General features: G+C 46.6%; 3 protein-coding genes across 4 annotated transcripts; 2 read left to right on the top strand and 1 right to left on the bottom strand.

The window, feature by feature from the left end:
• Positions 1-8,674: 8,674 nt before the first annotated feature.
• LOC117864804 (branched-chain-amino-acid aminotransferase 5, chloroplastic) lies at positions 8,675-12,847 on the top strand. 2 transcript variants are annotated; one of them, XM_034748897.2, is made up of 10 exons: positions 8,675-8,946; positions 9,058-9,157; positions 9,614-9,791; positions 9,935-10,111; positions 10,193-10,324; positions 10,405-10,503; positions 11,051-11,167; positions 11,502-11,597; positions 11,721-11,833; positions 12,445-12,847. In XM_034748897.2, exons 2-10 carry the CDS (start codon positions 9,141-9,143, stop codon positions 12,563-12,565), a joined length of 1,050 nt encoding a protein of 349 aa, XP_034604788.2. In that variant the 5' UTR covers positions 8,675-8,946; positions 9,058-9,140; the 3' UTR covers positions 12,566-12,847. The 2 variants fall into 2 exon arrangements, with proteins under 2 accessions (XP_034604788.2, XP_072151207.1); XM_072295106.1 differs by lacking the exon at positions 8,675-8,946 and having other exon boundaries at positions 9,619-9,791.
• A 4,119-nt stretch (positions 12,848-16,966) lies between these two features.
• On the top strand, positions 16,967-22,454 carry LOC117863758 (uncharacterized). The gene is made up of 8 exons (XM_034747599.2): positions 16,967-17,425; positions 17,582-17,962; positions 18,617-18,791; positions 18,931-18,983; positions 19,569-21,027; positions 21,131-21,225; positions 21,315-21,543; positions 21,627-22,454. Exons 3-8 carry the CDS (start codon positions 18,656-18,658, stop codon positions 22,202-22,204), a joined length of 2,550 nt encoding a protein of 849 aa, XP_034603490.1. The 5' UTR covers positions 16,967-17,425; positions 17,582-17,962; positions 18,617-18,655; the 3' UTR covers positions 22,205-22,454.
• A 320-nt stretch (positions 22,455-22,774) lies between these two features.
• Positions 22,775-25,199, bottom strand: LOC117863759 (rop guanine nucleotide exchange factor 3). The gene is made up of 7 exons (XM_034747600.2): positions 24,644-25,199; positions 24,421-24,537; positions 24,160-24,314; positions 23,966-24,040; positions 23,571-23,858; positions 23,146-23,478; positions 22,775-23,044 (listed from the first exon to the last, which is right to left on the bottom strand). Exons 1-7 carry the CDS (start codon positions 24,954-24,956, stop codon positions 22,925-22,927), a joined length of 1,401 nt encoding a protein of 466 aa, XP_034603491.1. The 5' UTR covers positions 24,957-25,199; the 3' UTR covers positions 22,775-22,924.
• Positions 25,200-25,670: the final 471 nt, after the last annotated feature.

Here is a 25,670-nt window from a genome sequence, read left to right as displayed (position 1 = left end):
CTTGCGCAGAAGAGACCGTTGGACGAGCAGACAGAGGAGACGCTGCCCATGGCCTGCTGCCTTCCCGTTCTCTCCCTGCAACAGTAACACAGGCTGCGTGCAGTTTTCCACGCCGCGGCCCACGTCCATGGCATCATCCATCACGGCATCACCACCCCTCCTCCCGTCTTCTCCCCCAACGGTCGTCCGAGCCGAGCTGGCCGTATCCTCCCCGCATCCCCCTCCCGTCAGCTTCACCCGCGCGCCGGCCATCTCACCCGCGCCACAAGTTGCCGCACGATCCCGCCGCGTCCAGCTCATCATTCCACCGACCAAGGACGCCTCCTGCGGCCCGCTACGTAAGCTAGCTGAGAGTTTAATTTCTGGCGCCCGTTCGAGCTGGCGGCCAGCGAACGTTGCTTTCGGATGCTCTCGCGACGGTTCTGCGGGGTTTTTTCTAAGCTCGTGGCTAATGCGGCTTTGTGTGATGATGACCTAATCGCCCAAATGATTGGTACTCCAGAGAGGAGCTCAGCGGAGGATCGCGAGCCAAACTCGTAAACAAAGCTATCCGAAACGGTTGGTCGATGAGCAAGCATCGCTCGCCTCAACTCAAGCACTCAACCACCGTCAGGTTCGACGACCTGGAGCTCGTTAACCATTTTGTTTCGTTTTATTTCCTTTTTTGAGCTGGGAGGATGAGCTTGTTTTATCGACGTCGTCGTGTCGCTGGCCTCGCGCGGCACGCAATGATCGGGGACCGAGAGCCGCAACGGAAGCCCCTTGGAATCTTTGGATCAATCAATAACTAACGGCGGGTGAAAAGGAATGCTCTGCGTAATATGGCAGGTGATGGCATTTCCCGAGCGGGGAAACGGTGCCGTTTGTTTGCAAGAGCGCGCAGCCTGTGTGATGGGATTGCGATGCGAATGTGACATGGCACGTCGTCCTTATCCGGATAGTGCGGATCACGAAGCATGTGCGGACAACTCAGCGCTGCCTCCCCCCCGCCGGCCCCACGCCCCGGCCTTGGCCTATCTCCCTGTCGCGCGCACGACACGAGAACCATGGACGCAACCACCCATCAGCGCGGCTCGGCTCGGCTCAGGCCTTCACAGGGCAGGACCCCAAGGCGACGTTGCTGGTTGCCTGATCAGTTGATCACGTTCAGAAACCTTCAGTTCAGTCTCTTGAGATGAGATGCCATGCCGGGCTCCGCTCTTGTTGCATGCGCGCGGCCCCGTCGGCGTGCTGCTCTGTGCTCGCAGGCCGCTACCGCGGACGGGACGGGACTCGCGCGCGTGGTAAAAATGGAAGGCAAAGCTGTGGTACCAGTGCTACCCAAAAGTATCCGACCGACGTGAAAGGTAAATGATGCTTACCACTGATGGAGCGGTGGCCGCTGGCATCCCTTTCGGCGAGGAGGTGCGCACAGACGATGAGCCACGGATGATCCGATCCCAACCTCTGTGTGTGTGGTCGTGTCGTGTCCACGGACGGATCATGAACAGATCGTCGCGGCGCGGCCGTTTTTTCAACGCTCCGCGGCACGGGCGGTGGCCGCCGCTGCCCACGAGCACCGTACAGTGCCGGCCGGGCTGGTTGGTTCCGTCGGAATATGGGGAGGAGGGCAAGCTGCGTACGTGAGCCGCCCACAGCCCGGGCGACACGTATACACGAGTTAGAAAATTCGAGGGAACACGTACACATCCGGGCAACAGTGCCTTGACGTGTTTGCCTGCCTGCCTCCCTACCTCTCGAACCTTCCTTTCGCTTCCCTTCTCTTCGCTTCACGAGGCACGCGATTCACGACGCAAACCGTCACGTGAGGGAAGGGAACCCCGCGCGCGGCGCGCACGAGGGTGAGGCAGCGATGGATGAGTGGCACCTCCTCGCATATAGTAGTCGCATTCCCCCAGCTCGGTGATATTACACTGTACACAATACGTTTGAATTTTAAATTTCTACGGGATACGTACTTGAGATCTCCTTTACTTGAAATCTAAGTGATTTGTCACTCTACAACTCCCCTCCCAGAGACCTCATTTACCGTTAGCATCGGATTTTAGCCCATAAAATCCCATAAAACCTGAAACAAGGAAAGGATTTTGACCGATAAAATCTCATAAAACTTCAAATAAAAAAAAAGAAATATTCTTTTATTAAAATAAAACACACGTATCGAACCTGTGAGATTCCCAGAGAGTCTAAGTGCTGCATGTTCAGAATCATATAGAGGAAGCAAGGTTGGGTGTTAATAGTTCACGTATGAAAGGAAAGGGAAATAAGAACCTGATGACAATGCAAGACAGAATTTTCATCGAGAGGGATTCTACATAAAGGGAATTAGAGTCCATGTATCTTAATATTTTCTTTTGTTTAGATATTTATTGTTAGGCAAGTTTTGTAAAGTCATTATCGTAGCTGACTAGGGAGTCATTAGTCTAGGGTATAAATATGTACCCCTGACCATTGTAACATACATCTCTAAATCAATCAATACAACTTTTGGCCATTGTAACATACATCTCTAAATCAATCAATACAACTTTTTGGCGCCCCGCCGCCAACCCTTAGGAGTAGGAGTAATGTAGTTTCTCGACGAGTTTCTTCTAGCGCGCAGGGCTACATCGATTTGATCTCAGGCGAGCTTGTAAGTACCGTCATCTGGTCATTACGATCTCTATCGGAACTTTCTAAGTTAAGTCTTATATTCTGATATTCGGTCGTGTGGCTAGTTATGGAGTTAACTTAGATGGTAAGTAGAACTTTCTAGACTTTGTCCAATATTCTGCTTGTCTTCGAAGTTGCTCACAGTTATCAAACAGCTTAAATCTGGTTAGGCTGTCTTCATTGGCTCCCCTGCCATGTTTAAACGTTCACAGTTATCAGGTCGTATCGGCTGGTAGATCTTACATGCCTTTACTGCCTTATATATGCTAGGTCCGATAGATCTTTACCCCTACCCCTCGTATTGCTAACCGCAGGCCTCTGATGTCAGCGTGCTACCATTGAGAACCGATGCTTCGATTGGGTTTTATCCGTATCTCACAAAAGCATGATGACGTCATCAAGTCGATAGAGGCACATGCGAGGCCTTGCTGACGGGAGCTTGTTTGTTAAGACTAATGGGTCAAAATTAATGCCCTCTCACCATGTTATCTTGTCTAAGTTCAATACACGGTCATAGCATTGATTAGATTTTGTTACCTTAATCGGCTTGTACGCGGTAGGCAAGAGGCATTTGGTGATTATGCTCTTGCATTTGGTGATTATGCTCTTGTCTTTTATGTTGACAGATTAAAGTTAATGCTCACTCATTTGTGTTGCCTTGTTTAAGCTCAATACACTTATCAAGACATTAATTAAGATATGTTAATGTATCTGGCTTGAGTATGGTCAGCATCGACTGGTCCTTGTTGTTACGTTCTAATCTTTTAAGTTAGTAGATTGATGCCAATACCCTCTCATTCGTGTTACCTTGTCTGGGTTCAATACACTTATCAAGACATTGGAGCTTATCTGATAAGCTTTTATGGTTGTTGTGGTACAATGCTTTATCTTAGCCCGTCAGCTAACATAGCCGATGGCACATGCCATTAATATTTTATTTACACCACATACTTATATTAAATATCTATCATGATGTTTATTCCAAGAACACCTACCCATGAGTTCGAAAGGCTTCGCCGCCGATCGGCTCAGGAATTTAATGTTTACCTTGTCAATTTTCAGGTCAAATTGACTGGCACGCCTTGCACCACTCGTGAGCTTATTTGGAGCCTGCACAGATCTCCTAAATCCTTCGTATTGTTCAACGCAGAAGTCTGAGGTTCAGATTTTACGTTAATACGCTCTTAGCATGCTTGGTGGGACACGTTCATAAAATCTTAAGGTGATCGAGACGATGCAGAATCGATGATATCGTCTTGGGGCAGATCAAAGTATAACATTGACGCTAAAAGCTGATAAGATATGCCCGTCGGCTACGTGTTATTCAGATGGATCTGGTACCAAGTTAATTATGGAGGCACGTAATGATGAGAAAGGGGATTCATTGCATACAAGTTTATTTGTTTAATCAAATCGGCTACATGTTACACATATGCATGCCGCACATACATGCAGGCGTGTGGGACCAAGATAAAAAGCTCACTACAGGACATATCGGCTGCTTGTTCAAAGAATAGCCGGTGGATGAAAATACAGCCGATGAAAGTACCAATGGAGCCGATGGCTTCAGGAGACACCCAAGTCAAAGGATCAGATACGTGCAAATAGAATATTATTGCTCTCACATATGCAAGAACAGCCTATGGAACCCTTGCGACGGCTCCTTTGCGGCGGGACAGACATCCGACTGGAACGGCCACCGGTTCACCGTCGTCGTTCCGGCCACATTCGTCTCCAGCACCTTACTCATGGGCCTCGTCGGCGATTACGTCACGCTGGTGCTTGACTACTTCGTTGCCGGCGTAAGCTGATGATATTACGTCTTCGCTTGTTCGCCGTTCTACCTTGGCTGGCGCGTTATGCTCGACATCGGCGCCGCACTATCCGTCCTGTTCACGCTCATGATCGCCGAGACGCCGGAGGAGGCCGCAGAACGCATGGCTGACTTCAAGGCCGCAGCCGACATCCCCGAAGACATTGACGGTGGGTCCGATTGATAATTAACGGCGACTGAGGACCAATGTTCTACATGTCACATATATGCACGCGTGTGTTCAAGCTGCTAGCCTGGACGATCATATCAGAGAATAGTGGCTATTAAAAAATTCAGTATCAGCTTCAGAGTTAAGCAAAGACATATAAGAGAGGTATCGGCTATTGGTATGACTTTATTAAATGCCATGGGTGGTCACCAGTACGGAAGCTTGAGGGGCTAAGTGTTGGCTTTAACATGAAAGCTGATGGAGCCGATGACCAATTTATAGTCTCTGTTGATGGTTTCAGGAATATAATAAGATGATGTCAGACGAGCCTTGTTTTTATTGGCCAGTATTTCTTCCGAGGAATTTTCGTCACTACGAAGAACTGGTAGCCGATGAATATTCTATGGTGTGTTGCACAAGCTAATATTGCAGCCGATGGATGGCGACAGTTTTACATGCATGGCGCCCATGCACATATACGAGGCCGCTAGGATGGGAGAACGGCGCGAAGCTGATGAGACCATGTCGGCGCCATGTGACTGACGGAGGCGACGAGTAGGCACGGCCAACGGCACGACGCCGCGTGCTGCCGGAGGAGACCAATCGCCGCATGCTGGCATACTTCAACATATGCCCTCAAGAGTCAAGGCCGACGCACTCCGTTGAGAGGTCGGCGTCCATCATCACCAAACCGGCCACGCTCCTCACAACCATCGTCGACGACTCGCCGCTCACCGTTGCCGCCCAGAGCCGGCAACCGCACCGGATCGGAGTCTAACCAAAAGCCAGCGAGCGAGACGAGCCAGCAAGAAGGAAGACATGGCCTTCATCTTCGGAGACGCAAGGACCATGACGCCACGAAACTGCTGGGCATTCTGGAAATGGTGCCGATAACATCTACACCGAGTGCTGCCGGGGATGCCGTAAGATGTGCGGACCGACCGAAGGCAACACGATGCAGCTGCAATGGTGCCATGCCGTCGTGCGACCCGCATACGCCGACGGCCAGAGGTGCTCGTACACACAGCTAGAAGATCAGCGTACTCATTGGTATACAAGCAAGAAAACCAATGCCCTCCAGCATGCATGCAAGCAAGAAGGCTTACAAGGCCATGCACGTACGTGCATGTGGACTATACCTGGAGATAACCAGAAGGCTAGCAAGTAAAACTTTGAAGGACGTGGCTCTTACACTACTCCGATCCGGCGATCACTTCATCCTCATCGACCGTGGAGTAGCAGTGTCACCAACCCATCACGGCCTGGCCGCCGCCGACACGAGGATTCTGAAGGTGTCGGATATAATCGCGATGTCGCCACCGAAGGCATAAGGATGCGGGAAGTGCTGCCATGGTGCTGCAAGGCTGCCGGAACGGAGGAGCGGCGTCCAGACGACCAAGACAGCGGCGATGCGGAGCTACCGGAGCCGAGGAACAAGATGGTGCTATTGACGACGACGACGATGCCCCAAGGCTGCTAAGCACGTAAGATCGGCGCCAGGACGACGGCGAGGCCGCGTGGCTGCCGGAGCCGACAGGACGGTGTTTATGATGATGATGCACGCCATCATCATGCTGACTGCCAATGGTGCTCATTGGCACAGTTACAAGACCGAAGCCCACTGCAAGCAAGGAGACGTGAAGCCATGCACATACATGCATATGCCAACCAGAAGACAAGCAAGGAAATCAAGAGGCAAGAGCTTTGGAGTGCACGGTTCCTCCGGAACTTTACTGGGACGTCCAGGACTTGGAAGATCACCTCGACCTCGACGGCGCGAGACTGCCACCAATGATTTATTTGCTTGCATCATTTTTTATCAATGTGTTTTTCCTCCAAATTAAATCTGGAATGTTTTGTAGGCACATATTTCCAACAACTAGTGCCTGCTTTGAATGGGGTTTTCAGTTTTCTGGTTCATGTTCCTAGTATGTTGGTACAATTTTGAACTAAATCCTAAAATCTCCTGGAATAACCCGTCTAAAACGCTGGGCAAGCATGATCAAGGATTCAGGATAATAGATACCCTGCTTTTAGGATTAGTATACATGTGACACCCGTGAAGGTGTGCTATATTGTTCCTTTTGTTCACTTCCTTACAGAATGCTCAGGTATTTTTCTGGTTGATGTTTGCCTCAACATTTTGGAACTCGCAAGCTCCATGGAGCTCGTAATTCATGGCACTCTGGAAACTGGATTCTAAAAACATACTTTACTAGTGCTAGTGGTACCAAACATTTCTGTTGCAAATTAGTTTTCTGGTTCGGGGAATGTTCATGCTAGTTATTTGTATTTAGCGAGGTCAGCATCTGGAATGGTACTGTTTTGAGGATGGATAAAATGCCCGAAGGAAGTTGGTATCCGGTTTTGCACTCTTCTACTAGGTGAACTGCCCTGCTGCATGGTCTTGTAACATTCAAACTAAATTACAGAACTTACAACAGAGGGCACACTGAGGAAATTTGGAAATAGGCCAGCGATGCTCGTGTTATCAGATTTGCTCATTTGAGCTTAGGCCAACCAAACTTGATAGATTTCCTAATTTGTTTCTTGAGTAGCACACAAGGAACTCACTTTTTACTGGAGATCATTTGCGCAGGGCTGTGGACATGAGCTATGATGATCCTGGACATGGAGGAATGCTTCGCCAAGTTTTGCAGAGCCCACATCAAGGTACTCTTGCCGCTCTTGAGATCTTCGGGTACGGCAACGAAAATCTTGTCCTCGACGTGCGGGTTCTCGACCGGCTCTCCGGTGCTGCTCGCAGATCTGCTCGCGGCCATTCTGAAGCTGTGCTGTGCTCTCCGGCATCTGTCCCCTCGCGGGCTCGCGGCAGTCTCCATTTCAGATCTGCTGCTTCTTGGTGCAGGAAAGTAGCAGTCATGCAGTGCCCTTTCAGAGATTATGCCCTTGTTTACTTCGCGAATTTGGGAGGTGCCAAATTACTGTAGCAACACTGTAGCGTTTCGTTTGTATTTGTGAATTATTGTCCAAATATTGACTAATTAGGCTCAAAAGATTCGTCTCGCAAAGTACAACAAAATTGTGCAAATAGTTTTTAATTTCGTCTACATTTAGTACTTCATGCATGTACCGTAAGTTTGATGTGATGGGGAATCTTCTTTTTACATAGTGTCAAAGTTGGGAGTTTTGTGGGAAGAGAACAAGGACTATGTAGGAAGAAGCCGCGCAATTCTCTCTGACGTCACGAACGTTACAAACAGTGTCGAGTTCTCGTAGCATCACCGCATCACCAGCAAAACAAAAATGATGCTGAAAGATATCAGTTGGGTATTCCATCTCCACGACCGTTAGACCGTATCTTCCTTATAGTTGGATATTCATGGCCTTTGTTAATTACGTTCTTCACTTCTTCTGGTTGTGAAAGTGAAATGGTGAACGTGCATAGTATGCATCGCCTGTTGCTCACTTGCCCATTACTGCGTATTTTCTGTCAGTCGTCGTCTGACACTACAGCCACTGAAACTTTTTCTCTTGAATAATCACGAGATTCTTTTTTTAAATGAAAAAAGAATCTCGTGATTATTCGTTGTGTGCTTGTTTGATCACGGCCTGCCTGACATCGTCTAAAAAAAGAGGGTTGTCTGCCATGGAATACCATCCCCCCCCCCCCCCCCCCCCCCCCCCCCCCCCCCCCCCCACCCCCCCCCCCCCCCCCCCCTACCTGTTCTGAGAGTTTCGCCTGGAATCATGCCTAGGCCCATCTCTCTTGCTAGGCCGGCCTAGAGCGAAACTCAGCCCATGCTGGTCCTGGGGCCCAGTCTCTTGCATGGAAACTAGGAGGAGTACTAATCACTGGTCAACAGAACCGTCCGTCCCAGTCAAAACAGCGGTCGCCGCCGCCTCAGGTTTTGCATGCTCCCGTTAAAGTTACCCACCCACCGTCACCGACATGATGGGCCCGCGCCGCCTCACGTCCCACCTGTCATGCACTGGGAATGAGCACCTCGGGAGCCAGCCCCGGCCCCCTGTCTCGGAGTCGGAGACTGCGACCCGGCAATCGAAGCAGGCGACCAATGGCAACGCGCCGGCGGCTCGGCGGCGTCGACCCGTTCGGGCAGTCGTTCGTGCCCTCCCCTGCTGCCGCAGCCGCCCTCGCCGCGCGCGCCGGCGCGCGTCTCCTTGACTCCTTCCTCTCCCCCCACCAAACCAGCGAGCCAACCTACTGACCGGTCGCCGGCCTCCGCCCAGACTACAAATGGAGCTCCGCACCAGCGCGGGCCGCGGTTTCGCGTTCCCCGCTTCCGGCAGCCGCGGCACGGCGCCATCCCCGCGCCTCCTCTCCCGTCACGTGAGTGGATTTCCTTGTGGTTTTGACCTTTTGGCCGCGCGCGGCCGCTCTCAGATCATCTGCTTGGCGGCTTGGCCGGTCGGCTCTGACGTGACGCCGTTAAGCCTGCAGATTTGGAGCCAATCGACGCAGTGCACTGTCTCCTCATCCTCCCCACCAGATCCTGTTGCAGAAGGAGCCGGTTTTCTACTCTGATGACGACTGCATACAAGTATGACACCACGAATTGATTCATAGTTTTTTTGCTTTGCGCTAGTGTACCTTTGCTTTGGGATCATGCATTGGGCCTACTAATATTGCTAGCAAAAGACTGATTAACCATTTGAGGTTTGTGATTGCAATGGAGATTGATTTTTCGTGTTTTAACACTACCCTGCACGACATAACTACATAAGGCAAAACTAGGAAAAAGTAAAAGTTTCGAGCTCGAGGCACGGGTGATTGAGAATTCAGGTTTTATGAAGCAAAGGCACACAATCGGCAGTACTGGTTGTGTCATGCTATATTTATCATTGAGGGAGATGAGGAATGGGCTTAGTGACTAGAAATTGTTCTAGTACTCAGTACTCATGGTTATGCGCAGATCGCTGCAGAAATTATTAGTTGCACGATCACTGCTTCAGATTCATTATGGGAAGCATTTGCTCATGTGAGCTGCATGTTTCAGCACAGGGACCCCGGACCTAGTTGACTTCAATTGGGACGCTCTTGGATTTCAACTGATTCCGACGGACTTCATGTATTTAATGAGATGCTCTTCAGATGGGGTGTTCACAAAGGGTGAATTGGTGCCATATGGGCCAATTGAGCTGAATCCAGCAGCTGCAGTGTTGAATTATGGTCAGGTTTGTGTACTCCGACTCTCCGAGATCTTCCTTCAAGAACACTAATTGAACATTGAAACAATGGTTTTATATAAATAGCCTCCCTGTCTTCTTTTGCACCATCATGCTGGCAATGCTCTAATACTATTATAAAACTTCGGTAGGGATTGCTTGAAGGTCTAAGAGCACATAGAAAAGAGGATGGATCGATCCTTCTTTTTCGCCCACATGAAAATGCATTGCGGATGAGAATTGGCGCAGATCGGTTATGCATGCCTGCACCAAGCGTAGAGCAATTCGTAGAAGCTGTGAAGCTAACTGTTCTGGCAAACAAGCGTTGGGTAAGGATGTGGGACGTCTCTTGTTGAATGATTACATGTGATGCATCTCTGGTTTCTCATGGACCATGTGCTCTACTACAGGTACCTCCTACCGGTAAAGGTTCTTTGTATATCAGACCGCAGCTAATTGGAAGTGGGGCTATCCTTGGTGTAGCACCTGCTCCACAATATACATTTATTGTGTTTGTTTGTCCAGTTGGGCATTATTTCAAGGTCAAATGATTTACATTGTTTATTTTCTGCTTACAATTGATGTTGTGTTCTATCTAAAGAACTTCCCTGTTTGTTATCAGGATGGTTTATCTCCAATCAGCTTGTTAACTGAGGAAGAATACCACCGTGCTGCGCCTGGTGGAACTGGTGATATAAAGACTATTGGGAATTATGCTTCGGTAATAAGCAAATATGATTCTTCACGTCATTCTTCTGGTTCCTCAATTACTTTGATTTCAGTGCCCTAGAAAAGGGTTAGGAAAACCACTGTTTTTTTTTCAGAAAAAAAATCTGATAGCAAACATCATCCTATCAGATTGCTGTGTTTTGAATTTGAAGCATGTTTGAATTTTGAAGACCCTTTTCAACTAGTTTGATTCCAGTTGTTGGCAATAAACTGGAATCTCGAACAACATCCAGAACATTGCCCTAGACGACACATTATCATAGACCATCATTTTGGCATTTCACTATTATTTTATTGTTGGCCTCAACTTATATTCAAGTGATATGCTGTTTGATGCAACCTCGACTCTCGATCTACAATAATGTTATAGCGATTATTAGTAGCTTTCATCCACACATTTGGTGTATATTAATGCATAAATTTTTCTGGTAACAAGATAAACCTATCACAAAATGAACATGCATCGTGCATGCAGCTTTAGTTTTGAGGGACATTAGCACATTTATGTGCGGTTCTTGATAATTGATGCCCATGTACAGGTTGTTAGTGCTCAGAGAAGAGCCAAGGAGAAAGGCCACTCTGATGTTCTATACTTGGATTCTGTCCATAACAAGTTCGTGGAGGAAGTTTCTTCTTGTAATATATTCATGGTGAAGGTATGATAGGTTGACCACCTCTGCAACTGCATCTTGGAAAATGCCAGGATAAATCAAATTTGACTAATCACATCATAAGTTTTTAAAGAGAATACATCATTGAGCTTTACCAGTGAAGTTGCCCCTTGGTCTCTGCCTGGAATTTGCTAGTATGTTTGTGTAATCTACTGGTTGTGTCTTTTGCAAGAATTCGCTGTATTTAGTGAACAAACTGAAAGACAATGGATGCCAGTTAGCATTCTATTTATTTACTAATTTAACATCGGATGGTTAAGTTTAGAATTCATACAAATACACAACTGGCCTTAGAGCTATACAATTTTTTTCCTGACAGGATAATGTTATTTCTACGCCACTGTTAACGGGAACGATTCTTCCCGGAATCACAAGAAAAAGTGTAATTGGAATTGCTCAAAGTCTTGGATTTCAGGTAGATCAAATTGGAATATTCATCTATCTGCAATTCTTGTCGTGTTGAACTCATCTGAATGACAGGAGATATGCAACAATCTTTTCCTTTCTTATCATATTTTCTATTCCAAAATTTTTTGAGGTGGAAGAGTGCAATATTACAATAGATGAGCTGCTTGGGGCTGATGAAGTCTTTTGTACTGGAACTGCTGTTGTACTGTCACCCGTCGGTAGCATCACTTACCGTGAAAGAAAGTAAGTACTTGAGCCAAGTATTGTTTTGTTCGTTGTGCTATTTGAGTGTCCGAGTAATAACTGATGGTCCGCTAGAATTATGAGTTGGTTAAATGCCTAAAAGCAGTATTTCACAAGAGCAGTATGGATATGCAGTTTCAGTAAATCATTAGTGCTGACATTTGTGCTCCAGTATCTCGTCCCACTGAATTTTTCCTTGATCCAGTTGTATTCTAAAACCTCAGCCCGTAGCGTATCACAATACTAGAAAAGAAATGCAAACTGAGCGAAGCTCAGCTTCAAGGTTCTCCACCAAGGTTCGAGTCCTCGACTCGGCGTAGGTGCTCGCATTTTCCTGGATTTATTCCAGGATTTAATCGGCGTTGTGCTTTCAGTTGGTAGCTGACGTACCCGTCAATAATGAGGACCTGTGAACTCAATCTCTCAGAGGTGCTCATAGGGTAGGGTTGCGTGCGTATGTTCATAGGGGCGAGTGTGCGTGTGTGTTGTGAGCGTTTGTGTGTGTTTCGAAAAAAATACTAGAAAAGAAAGAGTGCTCTTCAATGTCATCAAATAATTGCTGTACTCGCAGTGAAAACAATCAATACTCATTGATCCAGTGCCCATTACAGAGTGGAGTATGGGAAGAGCCAGGAGGCCGGAGTGGTGTCTCAGCAACTCTATGCAGCATTCACAGCTATCCAGAAAGGTCTTGTGGAGGACAGCATCGGATGGACGTTGCAGCTAAATTAGCAGCTTTATCACCTGACTGTCTATGCTACTTCTATTTCTGTTCTCTCAGAGTCTCAACACAAGTCTTATTTCTGGGCTCCCGCCAGGTTGTGCAGTTCCCCAAACTTTTGCTCACCATGGTATCTGACGAGCAGAGGTAGAGGCACTCCTTGTGCAGCACACACACAAGATATTGACCGCACGGTTAATGTAAATAAAGTGGATCTTACCTGTGTCCCAAACCACATTTGTTGTCATGATCACTGTACAAGTGTATAGTGTATACACATGTGGCTTGCTCTCTGATGTGTAAATTATTGACACAGTTGGACCGCTGGGCAGGGCCATGACCCATGGGGGTCCTGCATTCAGGACCGTGCCTGGTTGCATTTCTTCAGGTGACAACAGGGCAGACATGAGAGCATGTTGCCAATAATGGCTACAGCAGGCAGAACAGAGCCCTGCACCTGATGATGTGAGTAGGGGTGGTAAAGTGTCTTCAAATTTAACCTTGCAAATTTAAGGGTCGAGCTCAATAAAGACCGGATCATTATAATATATGATTTTGAGCTAAAAATAGATAGAGCTGAGTTGGATCATGAAGGAGGTATAAGAACCATGATCCATTACCACCGCTAGATGTGCGTACACCCGGGGCCATCCGATCTCTTCAGTACAACAGCACCAGCAGCCCGTGACGCACTGTCAGCTCATCAGAGACCTCAATCAGCAGCTGCATTATTTCGCCATGAACGGCAGATGAGACGAGGTTTAAGTTCAAGCAGTTCCATCTTGCTTCTAGACTTCTGAGAGTCTGGATAGACCACCACCTGTCGTCCGATTGTTGGCGAGGACGCGTCAAACCATGAGCCAAAGCTTGCTTGCTTACCTGCTACTGTTCCTGGCTTCTGAAAAGGAGATTGGCAGTTGCTGAGTTGCATGCAGATTGGACTACTGCGACATCAACGTCTTAACCACCAGTTTCTTGTGCTTCCAACAATAGAAGGGCAGAAGGCGACGGTTCTTTCTGTCTCCGTTAGCGCCTTTAGTGGCCAGTGAAGTGTTCACCTCCCGAATGGACGAGGCGACGAGCCATGCCCGTGTGCCTGCTAGTGCTAACCGGTGAGGTTTTCAGTGTAACCAACCTTCTCCCAGACATCTGACGGATTCCTCCGTATTTTATCCTCGACAGCACGTTGGGGCAACAGAGAATCTGCTAACAGCCAAACATGAGCGCCGGTGTTTCAGAGATGTGACCAGTAACAATGCACGGTTATTCCTAGCACGGATATTCGGATACGAGTGGCTACGTAGCAGTGTCACATCAGATGTTTGGATGCTAATCAGAAGGATTAAATATGAGCTAATTACAAAACTAATTGCACAGATGGAGTCTAATTCACGAGACGAATCTATTAAGGCTAATTAATCTATCATTAGCAAATGGTTACTGTAGCACCACATTGTCAAATCATGGACTAATTAGGTTTAATAGATTCGTCTCTGAATTAGACTCCATGTATGTAATTAGTTTTGTAATTAGACTATATTTAATACTTCTAATTAATTCCAAACTTCCGATATAACATATGCTAAAAAATTTAGCCGGGTATCCATCCGCAGATCATCATCTCGGTGACGATGAAAAGATAGAATTTTTTTGTGCAGAGTTGGTGGCGCGCCAAAGGCAAAGGTCAGGGTGATGCGCATCGCCTACCTAGATGGACGCAGCCGTCGGCGTCGCCCATCATATCTATCAGCATGACGGCATGGCCATCTAATCTCTATATCCCGGCCGAATTTGCAGCTCGTGTGGGTGTGACGATTGCAGTAGGCAGTGGCGAGAGGGAACAGGCGACGTGACGTGGTACGTGGACGGCGTGCTGTATCATGCAGTAACAGCCACGTCGTCCAGAAGCTCATGAATCATGTCATGGCCTATCCCTGTCATGGCCGGTAGAATATCTTAGCTCTATCATCAGGCTACTTCCGTTACTCGGGGGTGTTACCCTGTTCGCTTCAGCTTATTGAGCCGGCTTATCAGCCACCAAATATTGTTTTTCTCTCACAACAAATCAGCTGTTTCAGCTTTTCAGCCGGCTTATAAGCTGAAGCGAACCGGCTACCATTGGATCTTTAGTTCGAACTAAAATTTATGTCATATTAAATATTCGGAGGCTAATTAGAAGGACTAAACATGATCTAATCGCGAGACGAATCTATTAAGCCTAATTAATTCATCATTAGGACATGTTTACCGTAGCATCACATTGTCAAATCATGGACTAATTAGACTTAATAAATTCGTCTTGCAAATTAGTCTCCATCCGATGCAATTAGTTTTGTAATTAATCTATATTTAATACTCCTAATTAGTATCTAAACATTCGATGTGATAGGAATTTTAGGAGGGACTAAAGAACCAAACGGGTCTAAAGCATGTTTACCATCTTTTTGTTTCATTTTGTTTATTCAGGTCTGACTGAACCTGAGACGATGTAGCCTAGACGACCCCTGAACTTGCAGCAGCTGAAACTAGCCCTTCACGAGGCTTTTGGTTACAACCAAAACGAATCATCATCACCACTCATGAGAGCGAACAAAGCAGTTGAGAAAGGGGAAGTTGAACAGTCACAGAAGAATACCCACACAAGGCCGGCTACTACTAGCTCTTGAGAGGCACCAGCCGACACACACGAAAACGACCACTTCTCCCACAAGCTTCGACCGGCGGCCGACAACTCCGCGTCGCCCTCCGCGTCCACAAGACCAGTACGTGGGATACGTACGTTCACACGGCCCTACCTGATGCCCAAGGTCCGGAGCAAATCGTATCCCTTGTTGCTGATCGGATGGCTCTGGAAGCGACCACGTGTACCTGTGGCTTCAACTTCAAACTTTTACTACATTGCACGTGTATGCGAGATGTATCTTTGGTACGCAGGTTTGTACGTATCAGGAAGTAGCGTCTACGTAATTTGTCCGTACGTGTACGTGCAGGCCTGCAGCGACCGTGTGCACTTCTTCCCGAAACAGCTGAAAGTGCAAAACGTCTCTAAAGCGCCCGTTGTTGTTATTGGAAATCTTCAAGAATTCTTTGATTATGCTATGGTACTGTTGCAGATATAATTTTTTGACGAAAAAGCATATGGAGTGTGGGAATTTTTTAGTCGTTTGTTATGCATCTTAATCCAACAGCTTTCTGGCGAATCTTTTTTATTAGTTGGTTTGTCTCTGTCAAGTCCTGAAATTTAATAAAGAATTGGATGACGACCGTTGCTGTTGAGGCTTTGAGTGTATGTATATGCAGGCCGGTTATTAGAACTCGCCCTTTATTCTTCAGCTTCATTAGAAACTGTTGCATAAAGTATATAATCATATTATGCATGAAACATTTTAGCCTGAAAAAAATACTGGACTTTTACTTGTTTATTATCGACGTCTTGCAATCCTTTTCACTCTAGGTAAACACATTATCAAATGCTTTACAGAGTTTGGCCAAGAGCTGCAACTATAGCTATGCCGATTCAAAACAGAGATAGTTGAAACAAAATTGATATACTAAAAGTTTAAAAAGTCAGAAAGATTGAGGGAAACGTTTGGCCTAATTAATTCAAGACGGCTTTGTACACGCAAATAAGAGAAGTGTACTCCCTCCATTTATTTTATAAGGCGTGATATGATCCCAAATTATAATTTGACCATTAATTTATCTTATATTATATTGTTTATGGTTATGAACTTATAATTATTGGAGAGTACATTTGATCACAAATCCAACCATTTCAAGTTTACATCGTAAAAATAAAAAAAATATTGGTTAAATTATTGGTAAAAAATAGAAATATTTGAATCTTGATATGCGTGTACGCCTTATAAACATTAACGGAGGGAGTATTGTCTAATGATTATTCATTCTTGTTAGGTACACCGATATTTATTGCTAGAAGGACATTGCCTAGTATAATTGATCAAAGGAGTATCTTTCAACAGAGGAAATAGTATTCGTACTAATTAAATAAAATTTGAACTCAATCTTATGTTCCACTATGAGATATGATCATCTAGAAATCAGGACACACTACCCACAAAAAAAAAGAAATCAGGACACATTAATGAGATGTCATAGTAACTTAAAACATATGAACGCATACGATACCCGATCTACTATTTCGCATATGCAATCTCTTGTGCACACGTGACAGTCCAGATGCAGATTTTGTGCCCATTTTATTTTAGGGGCATTTAATAAAAATATATAGCCAAGAGGATAAAGACACGAAGTATCCCCTGTAATCTGTGTATTTCCAATTCAGACCACCCAACTGGCACAAACATTAATTAGTTGTTAAATTCAAGGTTGTATATGTCGATTTGCCGAGCGAACAACATAGCGTTGTCCGCTCTTGTTCTCACCTCCCCTTTTCCTTTTCCTTGGCAGCCACTACGTGCTGAGCTTGATCTTGATCGCGCACCTGTTGACGTAGAAAAAGAGGAGGCGGCCAAAATAGGGACAAAAGACAAATCCAAATCCCCTCCCCGCAATAATCTACAAAGCCAAAAGTACAGACCACCCTCCAAATCCTACCTTCTCCGTCCGCCATTAGAGGGGGGGTAGAGAATGCGGGAATGAGAGAGACACGGTAGCGGCAGCGGCAGAGGTTGGCGCGGCCACAGTGGCAAGGCCTCCGGCGTCCCATCCCAAGAAAGCCTCTCCCCGGCGGCGAGAAGCGGTGCATGCGTTGTTGCCGGTGCCGGGCATGGTTCTGCTCCCGTATCTTGAAGGATTCGAAGGAAGGAAGGATCAGAAAGGAAACTAGCCAACTAGGATTCGATTGGCCCGTTCGTGCGGTTCTGCAAAAGAGGCAGTTTTTTTTGGCTGTGAGTATCCGTTGATTCGCTATTTATTCTCAGTTTTGGAGGCTGGAAAATTCGATCTTGGCGTTGGTCTCTGTGAGTTTTGAGGGGCTCCTGTGAAGAACGAGAGGATCAGAAGGGAAACGAGTGGTTTGCTCATCGGTTTCCTTTGGCTTTTAGGTTCTGTCTTCTGAGATTGTTCTGAGTCTCTGGTCTGTCTTTCTTGTGAGATTCTGCAATTGCTGGAGAATGGTGATGGGAAGATTGGTGTGCTCTGCGTGTTGTTTGGCGGAAGATCAGAGGGAATAAAGAAAAAACAATTCGCTTCCTTTCTTTCCTGCTGAGATATCCCTTCCTGCCGCTTCAGAGTTTCTCTGTTCCGGACTTGGTTTCGGCATCTCTTGGAAACCGAGGAAGCACGGCAGTTTCAGGGACCTTCACTTGGGGGCTATCATTTATCAAAGCATCCTAACCTGTGCCAGCCTGCAATATTTTCTGGGTTTTGGCCTTTTGGGCACAGTGTTTGAAGCGTAGAAGAACTGCGTCGGCTGTCATTGATTGGTGAGTTCTCTGATCAAGTACTGGTAAAAGCTAGCAAATTTGGACGCTTTATTCATCTGAATGCTTGATATTTTACTTTGTCAATGAGGCAATTTTTAGTCAGTATATCAGGCTTAACAATATATTACAATTTGTTCACCATTAGCAGTTCTTGTGTTTTTTTCGAGAATTTTAGTGCACGAACCTGATTCTTGAATTTGAGGGGGAAGAGTTTTCATCAATCTTGTCCTTTGTATTCCCCGCAATGTTTTGTTTATCTGATTCCAGCTAGTGTTTAAATTTTTTTTTTCGAGCAAATAGTATTTAAAATGCTTATAGCACCTTTCTATCAGTAGAACCCAAACGAATGGTCCTTGAAATATTTGTGGCTCTGTAATCCGGGTAGAAAGGCACGTAACATCGAGCATGTCAAAATCGGCATAATGCATAGGTGGGGTCCAATGTGTTTTTTTTCCCCTTCTATGTTTGTTTCCTTTAAGGACAACTGTACTATAGTTTGAAACCCTTCATTGGAACTTGGAAGAGACATGAGCAAACAGGGGTAGTCGGGACTTGGGGTGTAGAAAAATGGAAGCTTTTTTGCATTTGTACTTCTAATTTTGTATCATTCATACAGCTTCATTCTGAGCCACTGCATGTGTTTCTGGCATTCAGGTTGTAAGCTTGTCTCATTAGAAGGAAAGTTATCTGACCATGTTCTCAGCTATCATGGCAAAGAAGAGTTACAAACAGCATTCCAAGTCTGATAAAATCCAGGTGGGCTGTATGTCTGGTCTGGTTCGCATGCTTGATTTCCGTCGCAGTCCAAAACTTCTTTCAGATGGGAGAGGTGAGCACATTCAGCAACATTAAGTTTTGACGTAAATGAGATGAAGACCTTACCTGCAATATAGCAGTATGAGCTAATTTTATAGTTGATAATATGAGATCCATGATTTCTCTAATAGTAATTTATGTGCTTCATGCAGTCAAAAGAGAACCAAAAGGTTTTGAAGATGTCCATGAAAACATATCATCAAATGTAAGTTTCCAATAGATGAAAAGCTATTTATCCTGTTTTTCTATAGTATCTACGAAATTATTGTGCTCTCCCAGTCTCTAACTAACAACTGACAAATGGAAGTAAGTAAATAAATTGTAAATTCATTACAAATCTAACCTGCTAGGATTGTTTGACATGTTTAGTTTGCATCACTATGCTGCTTGTCCTACGCATTCAGAATGGTACAATATGTGCTTTTGCTGGCAAAATTGTCTTATAACGTTTTTAGATAATGTTTAATAACACTAATTGTTCTGTAGATTTTTTTACTTTGGTTATAAAGTGTTTTTGCTATATATTTTCCAAAAATACAAGTACTAGTCAGCGACTGAGTAGTACTGCAAGCCTCCAGATATGAAAGTTCAGAATTTTTTAGTGTTTTGAAGACACATCTCCACGAAAAATGTAAGCAGAATCAGAAAGTTTTTAATGCCAAAGATTGAACTAGTAAAATAATGATGTTTTAATTATTTGAGCATCGTGTGCGGCATCACATAAGTTTCTCAAACCTTTGTTAGAGCTTATGAATACAATCATTTAAACAAATTCATTGATTTTTCTCAGGATAACAAAGACCATAGGGTTGAATTGATCTTTGCTGGTAGGGCAAGTATTAAAACTTTGATGGAAGAAGAGATGGCCAGCAGCACACAGCCCTTGAAGCAAGCACAAAGAAATGTAACTGGGATATGCTCTGAAGATATTGATCTAAACTTGGCTGCAAGTCTCATGGAAATCTACAGAAGCTGTACTGAAAGCCAAGAAATCAGCAATTCAGTTCAATCATGTCATAGTTCCGTTTCAACTGACAAAGAAGACAATACTGATCCTCCTGCTCAGCTCTATCAGATCCCCTCTAGTATTCAGAGAGCTCTGGAAGATGTTGCTGAAGCAGTTATAAGATATCAATCTGCAAACAAAGAATACATAACCAGCAGTGGTGAAGCTAGGTCCAAAGAGTTTGTTGATGCCCTACAGCTACTGAGCTCAAACAAGGACTTGTTTCTTATGCTTATGCAAGACCCAAGCTCTAGGTTGTTAGAGTGCCTCCAAAACCTTTACATGTCACTAGGAAGTACCAAGTTAGAATGTGAAGAATGTGACGAAAAAACTGAGTTGCAAAACAATCTAGAGCAGTCCGTGACTTCTCCAAGTAAGGTGCAAAGAAGGCATAATTCTTTCTTGAAGGAGGATAAGTTGGTCATGAGGAAACAACCAAATTTAAATGATAGTTCTCGTGGCTTTAGCAGAATAGTAATCTTGAAGCCAAGTCCTGCAAGGAGTCACAGCAGTCTTATCTCAAGTAGTGCAAGTTCGTCACCACTATCAAATCATAATGATTTGCAAGTTCAGGAAGCCAGTGATAAACCTGATCGCCAATTCTCCCTTAGAGAGCTCAAAAGGAGGCTAAGGCTTGCCGTTAGCGAAAATCGGAAGGATCATCAGTTAAACTCCATGAGTAATACTTTCCATAAAGCTGAGGCTGATACTAGCAAACAGCTTCCAGTCACAAGTATGTCGGAGAGTTTGGCAAGTACAGATTCTTCTGACAGCAAGGTAGCTGAGGAACCATCAATTGTTGACAAGAAAACAGTCCCAGAAGATAGTGGAAGTGGAATGAGAAATGATGTTGCTCATGGTGTCGGCTCTTTCTCCTATGAAAAAGCTAAGATGTATATAATTGAGAGACTAAATGATCAAGGAGAAGACAGTTCTCATATTGTACAGAAATCTGAATCTTTTGAGAGATTAATTTCATTACCAGAGAATGCTGCATTTTCTTCAAGTCATTGCCCTCAAGAGGATAATATTAGCATAGCACATGAAGCTACAGATCCATTGAACTTGCATACAATTGAGCAAGAGGATGGTTCAGCAAGTCCTAACCCAACTTGGCTGTATCAGGAGACAGAATCAGCTGACAGTAGCAACTTGGGTATGGAAAGTTTGGTTGAGCTCAAGACAGATTGTGGAAACCATCCACAAAATGAGGGTGCTATCTCACAGGAATTGAACAGTGAAGGTAATTTGTTCATATTATTTGTACTGTAGGATATGCTTCTATTTGCCCTTCAGGTTTTTTCTGGTTTATTGTTCTGCTCAATATATTCATAATTCTTATGCAGGAGTTAAGACTGTACAGGATGCAGTGGAAAACCCACAGCTCTGTGCTGAGATTGAAACTTCTCAGGAAAGTGTGGAAGGAAAAAATCCAGACGAAGTAAGACATACTTTGTAGCAAATTCAACAAAGTTCAAAACTTCTGTGTTTATCACTGATTTTTTTCCCCTTTTCTTTCCTCCGCTGAAGTGTTCATCAGAGGAACCATTATCCATGAATGTGTTGCAAGAAGTGGCCCTTAATGAACAAGAGAACCATAGTCCATCGGAAATTGGTGGATTAGTCAAGCCATCTGTACTGACATTTCCTTACTCTCCGGAAAATACTAATGACAAAGAGGAGAAACTGAGTCCACAATCCGTTCTTGATCCTGCCTTACGAGAAGTTACCAGTCCTGGACACAAAGCTCGAAAGCGAGGTATTAAACTCAAAACAAGAATTTGTCATTTGGTACCTCGTATAACCTGAACAGTAATAGAACAAAGCTCTATTTGCTTGCAGATGAGTTGTCCATGCCTATTTCTAGAGTTCTCTTCAAAGAGCTTGACACTTCTTCGGCATCCCCAGCCTTGTGGGGTGAACCGCAGGTAGCTATTTTGGATGATAAAGATGCAAGGGATTCCTTCATTAAGGCCGTGCTAGAAGCTTCAGAACTGTTGTCCGAAGAAAATTTGCAGATATGGTATACAGAAGAGCCACTGCTTGACGTATCTGTATTGGCTGAAGTAGGAAACTCGTACTGCCTTACAGATGATGCAGTGCTTCTGTTCGATTGTGTGGAAGAGGTTCTCCTCAAGATAAGGGACAAGTTTTTTGGTACCGGCCCTTGGGTTGCTTTTCTGAAACACAATGCGAGACCAGCTCCAGTAGGAAGACATCTTGTTCAAGAGGTGGCTAAGGGCATTGATTCTCTTGTCGGCGATGAGTTTCCAAACACTTTAGAACAGGTGATGATGAAAGACTTGGACACTGGGTCGTGGCTGGATCTTCGAAGCGATTCTGAAAGCGTTGTAGTTGAGTTGTGGGATGGTTTGCTTGATGACTTACTGGAGGAAATGATTTTTGATTTGTGGCTTTAAGACTCTAGTGCTTTTGTACATGAAGGCATATTCGATCCGTACTGACAGGGTTAAATAGATACAGAAACCTTTTGTGAAAGGATAGAGAAAAGTGAGTTCAGCAGGATGCCAAAAATTGTAGAGTTAGGCAGTTCATCAATATAGCTGATGTCCATTTTCCGTACGAATTTTTGCTTATTGTAAATTGTAAGTCATAATCCTGATTGAACGTTGCTCCTGATGCCAGAATTATTCATTTTCTTTAAGCTCATTTTATTCTCCTTAGAGGTGTGGGAACATCAAAATAAACACATCTATATAAATTGCCCCTTTTATTCCGTCTATAAAGTGGTAATTCCTTAGTTTTCATTGCTAGCAGTATATTGTTTTCCTTTGTTTATGAGATATAAACTATATTGCTGCCCTGTATCAAAAGATTCACATGTCACTACTTCAGCTGATACTGCAATCACACAGCTGTGACATCTGACATCCATGGTGATGACAGAGTATGCAAAGGCCCTGAGGGACCATTGGTATGAAAATGGAACCCCAGACATGGCTACCTAGGTCACTAGGTGAGTAGAGTACTGTGTTTAACTGCTCGTGCTATCTTCCATTGATAGATGGTACTACTGCTACAAGTTATGGCATAATGTACACTCTGTGGATGGATCATGGACATGGACCCCCTTATTTTTGGCTTCCCGGATCAGGCAGGAAGGATGAACAAATGATCACTCATGCTATCTTTCTGGCGGCCTCGTCCGCGAAGAGAACGTCATCTATACATGTCACGATGTTGTACGCCAGGCTCTCCAGCACCCTCGAGTAGCTCTCCAGGATCGCTTGCCCAACATCCTGCAAGATCCATTCATATCACAAGCTCCGTAAGAAACTTCAGATGCAGATGCTGCTGCTGCATTGAGATGCTCATGCTTCAGTTGAAGTTGCTCACTCACCTTGTTGTACTGGATCTTGCTGGCGTCAAGCGTGGTCTGGGAGAGGCCGGGGAAGCGCTGCTTGAGGCAGAGCAGGACGTCCTCGGCGCGGCTCGCCAGCATCACGTTCTTGTCGGACTCCATGAGGTCCTTGACAGCGCTCCATGGGGACCTCGAGTGGCTCTGGCTCGCCTTCCGCCGCCACACGTGTATCGCCGCCTCCACGCGGTCCGCCGCCTCCAGGGCCTCGTGCTCCGACGAGATCTCCAGGCAGTCCAGGAGGTACTCCGGCGAGAACTTGCCCGGGAACGACATGTGCCGGTAGATCAGGTCCCCCACGCTCGCCCGCCCGCACTGGAATCGGAATTCAGAAAACCTTTTTAGATTCAGCGTTGCTGATGAATCGCACGCAATTCTTGGTACCAAAGGATTTGAAGTTACCGTACCTTGGGAAGTGCTTGCTTGTACAGGTCAGGGATCCGAATCTCGGCGAGAACGCCGTTGTTGATGGCCATGGCCGCCTTGTGGATCTGGCTCGCGCAGTCACGCTTCTGCTGCAGGTCCCGCCGCGCTGTCTCCGTCAGCCCCGGCTTGGTGACGCACGGCACGGGCAGCCACCACTTCCCATCGCCGCGCTGGCTCGCCGGACGGCACGGCGTCGCGACGGAATCGTCTTTCTGGCCCTTGTCATTGACGTACCAGAATTCAGTCTTCTGGAAGCTGTCCAGAATCTCCTGCGCAAGTGCACAAGAACAATTCAGGCCACGCTTAATTTGAACAAACAGCAGATTTTATGGCTCGAGTCCATGTCATGCATAATACGAAGAATCTTGGATCTTACAAGCAACATGTCGTCGAGTTTCTTGAGGGCGGGGAGGTTGACGTAGATGTCGGGCCTCGGCCTGGTCGCCATCACCTGACAAAATCAAAATGCGTCGATGATCAGCGTCACGGCAGAAAGCTTACTACTGTTCTCCAGAATAGCATCAACGCGTCAGCTCTCAAGCTGTGCGGTTTCAAATTTTCAATTCTCACCTCCCGGGTGGTGCCGTCGGGCAGCATCTCCTTGGAAGGGAAGAACTCGACGATGTAATCGCAGACAGAGAGCAGGCAGTCCATTTCTCGCCGCCACATGGACTTCTTCTCCGCCGGCAGGGGCTCCAGCCTGTGGCAGCTCCCAAAAACGGTGGCTGTGAGCAGAGGAGGCGACGAACATTAGCGTGCTCTGTTTTCCTAACCAGGCGGCGCTGGGCTAAAGATTTGATCTTTGAGGCGAGGAAAAGCATGTGCTCTGACCATAGAGGTTGGTGATGGCGTTGGAGATGGCGACGGAGGTCGAGACCCCCTTGCCGCTCCCGGACATGTCCTCGCCCAGCAGAAGCTTCGAGAACCTCTCCTTGATCAGCTGCAGCTCTGCGAATTCATGGAACGCAAGGTAATCAGCAATCCAGCGTCCAGAAGCATTTGAAAGCACCACAGAGTCACAGAGAGGTCTTCCTTCGTGGGACTGGGGACCTACCGCCGTCGCCGGCCTTTCCCTCACGCCCGCCGCCGGCGCCGGCGCGCCGCGTCGTGCTGAGCCTCTTGAGCAGCGGCGGCGCTGGCTGCGTCGCCCGCGCAGGGAGCGCGCACACCGGCCAACGCGGGTACGGCGACGAGCCGTAGGGGCTCCCGGGCTCCCCGCTGCACTCGGAGGACGCGTCGGAGGACGGCTCCCGGTGGTGGCCGCCCCGCCGCGGCGGGCGGTCCAGGTCGTCGAAGTCGGCGTAGTCGGACTGCGAGCGCGCGTCGAGCTCGGAGCCCTCGTCGCACGTCGACGACGGGGTCTCCATCCCACCGCCGCTCCACGGCGCACGCGGTTGTGCTCGGGCAGTGGCGGACAGGGCAGGGGGCTCCTAGGACGCTGGCAGGCGGCACGCGGCCGGAGTGGCAGGCAAGGCGAGGGGGGCAGGGAATAGAATGAGCAGAGAGAAATAGGGTCCTCGCCGTGTCCGACTGCCGAGGCCCACGATGACGGCGATGAGGTACGCCCGGCCCCTACTTTACGGTTGGAAGGGGAAGCGTGCGATTCCCTCGCTTTTCTCGATGCCGATGATGCCCCTCCCCTCCCCCCTGCTTATCCCCTACCTCTGTCTACCCGCCAAAATTTTCTTTGAAACGTGTAAACACGAGCAGCAGCAGGGGAAGCAGGCTCAGATCCAACAACGCCATGCCTGAGCCTGACACAATTAACAGTCGCAAAGCGACAGGGGCTCTCACGCACCGCCGAGTGCCGACATACGATCATGAGCATCGTTAACACTGCAGCACCGCGATTAAGCTCACTAATGACTAATCAGCAGCAGGGTCTGAATCCTTAAACAGCACACAGCTGCAGGATCCAATGCCTCAACACTGTCACACACTCTCTGTCTACGACAGTATCGCTCTCGATTCTGTCCTAATCAACACTGCCACACTGAGCTAATCATGTGATCTCTGCCAGTAAACAAGCTAGCCACAGCATCCAGCAGTAGAATAGCCGCCGGCGCGCTGCCCGAGCTGTC

This window comes from Setaria viridis, chromosome 7, assembly GCF_005286985.2.
Source record: "Setaria viridis chromosome 7, Setaria_viridis_v4.0, whole genome shotgun sequence".
Taxonomy (NCBI): Eukaryota; Viridiplantae; Streptophyta; class Magnoliopsida; order Poales; family Poaceae; genus Setaria; species Setaria viridis.
The sequence above is the reverse complement of the archived record's forward strand: the minus strand, read 5'-3'. Positions and strand labels throughout refer to the sequence as shown.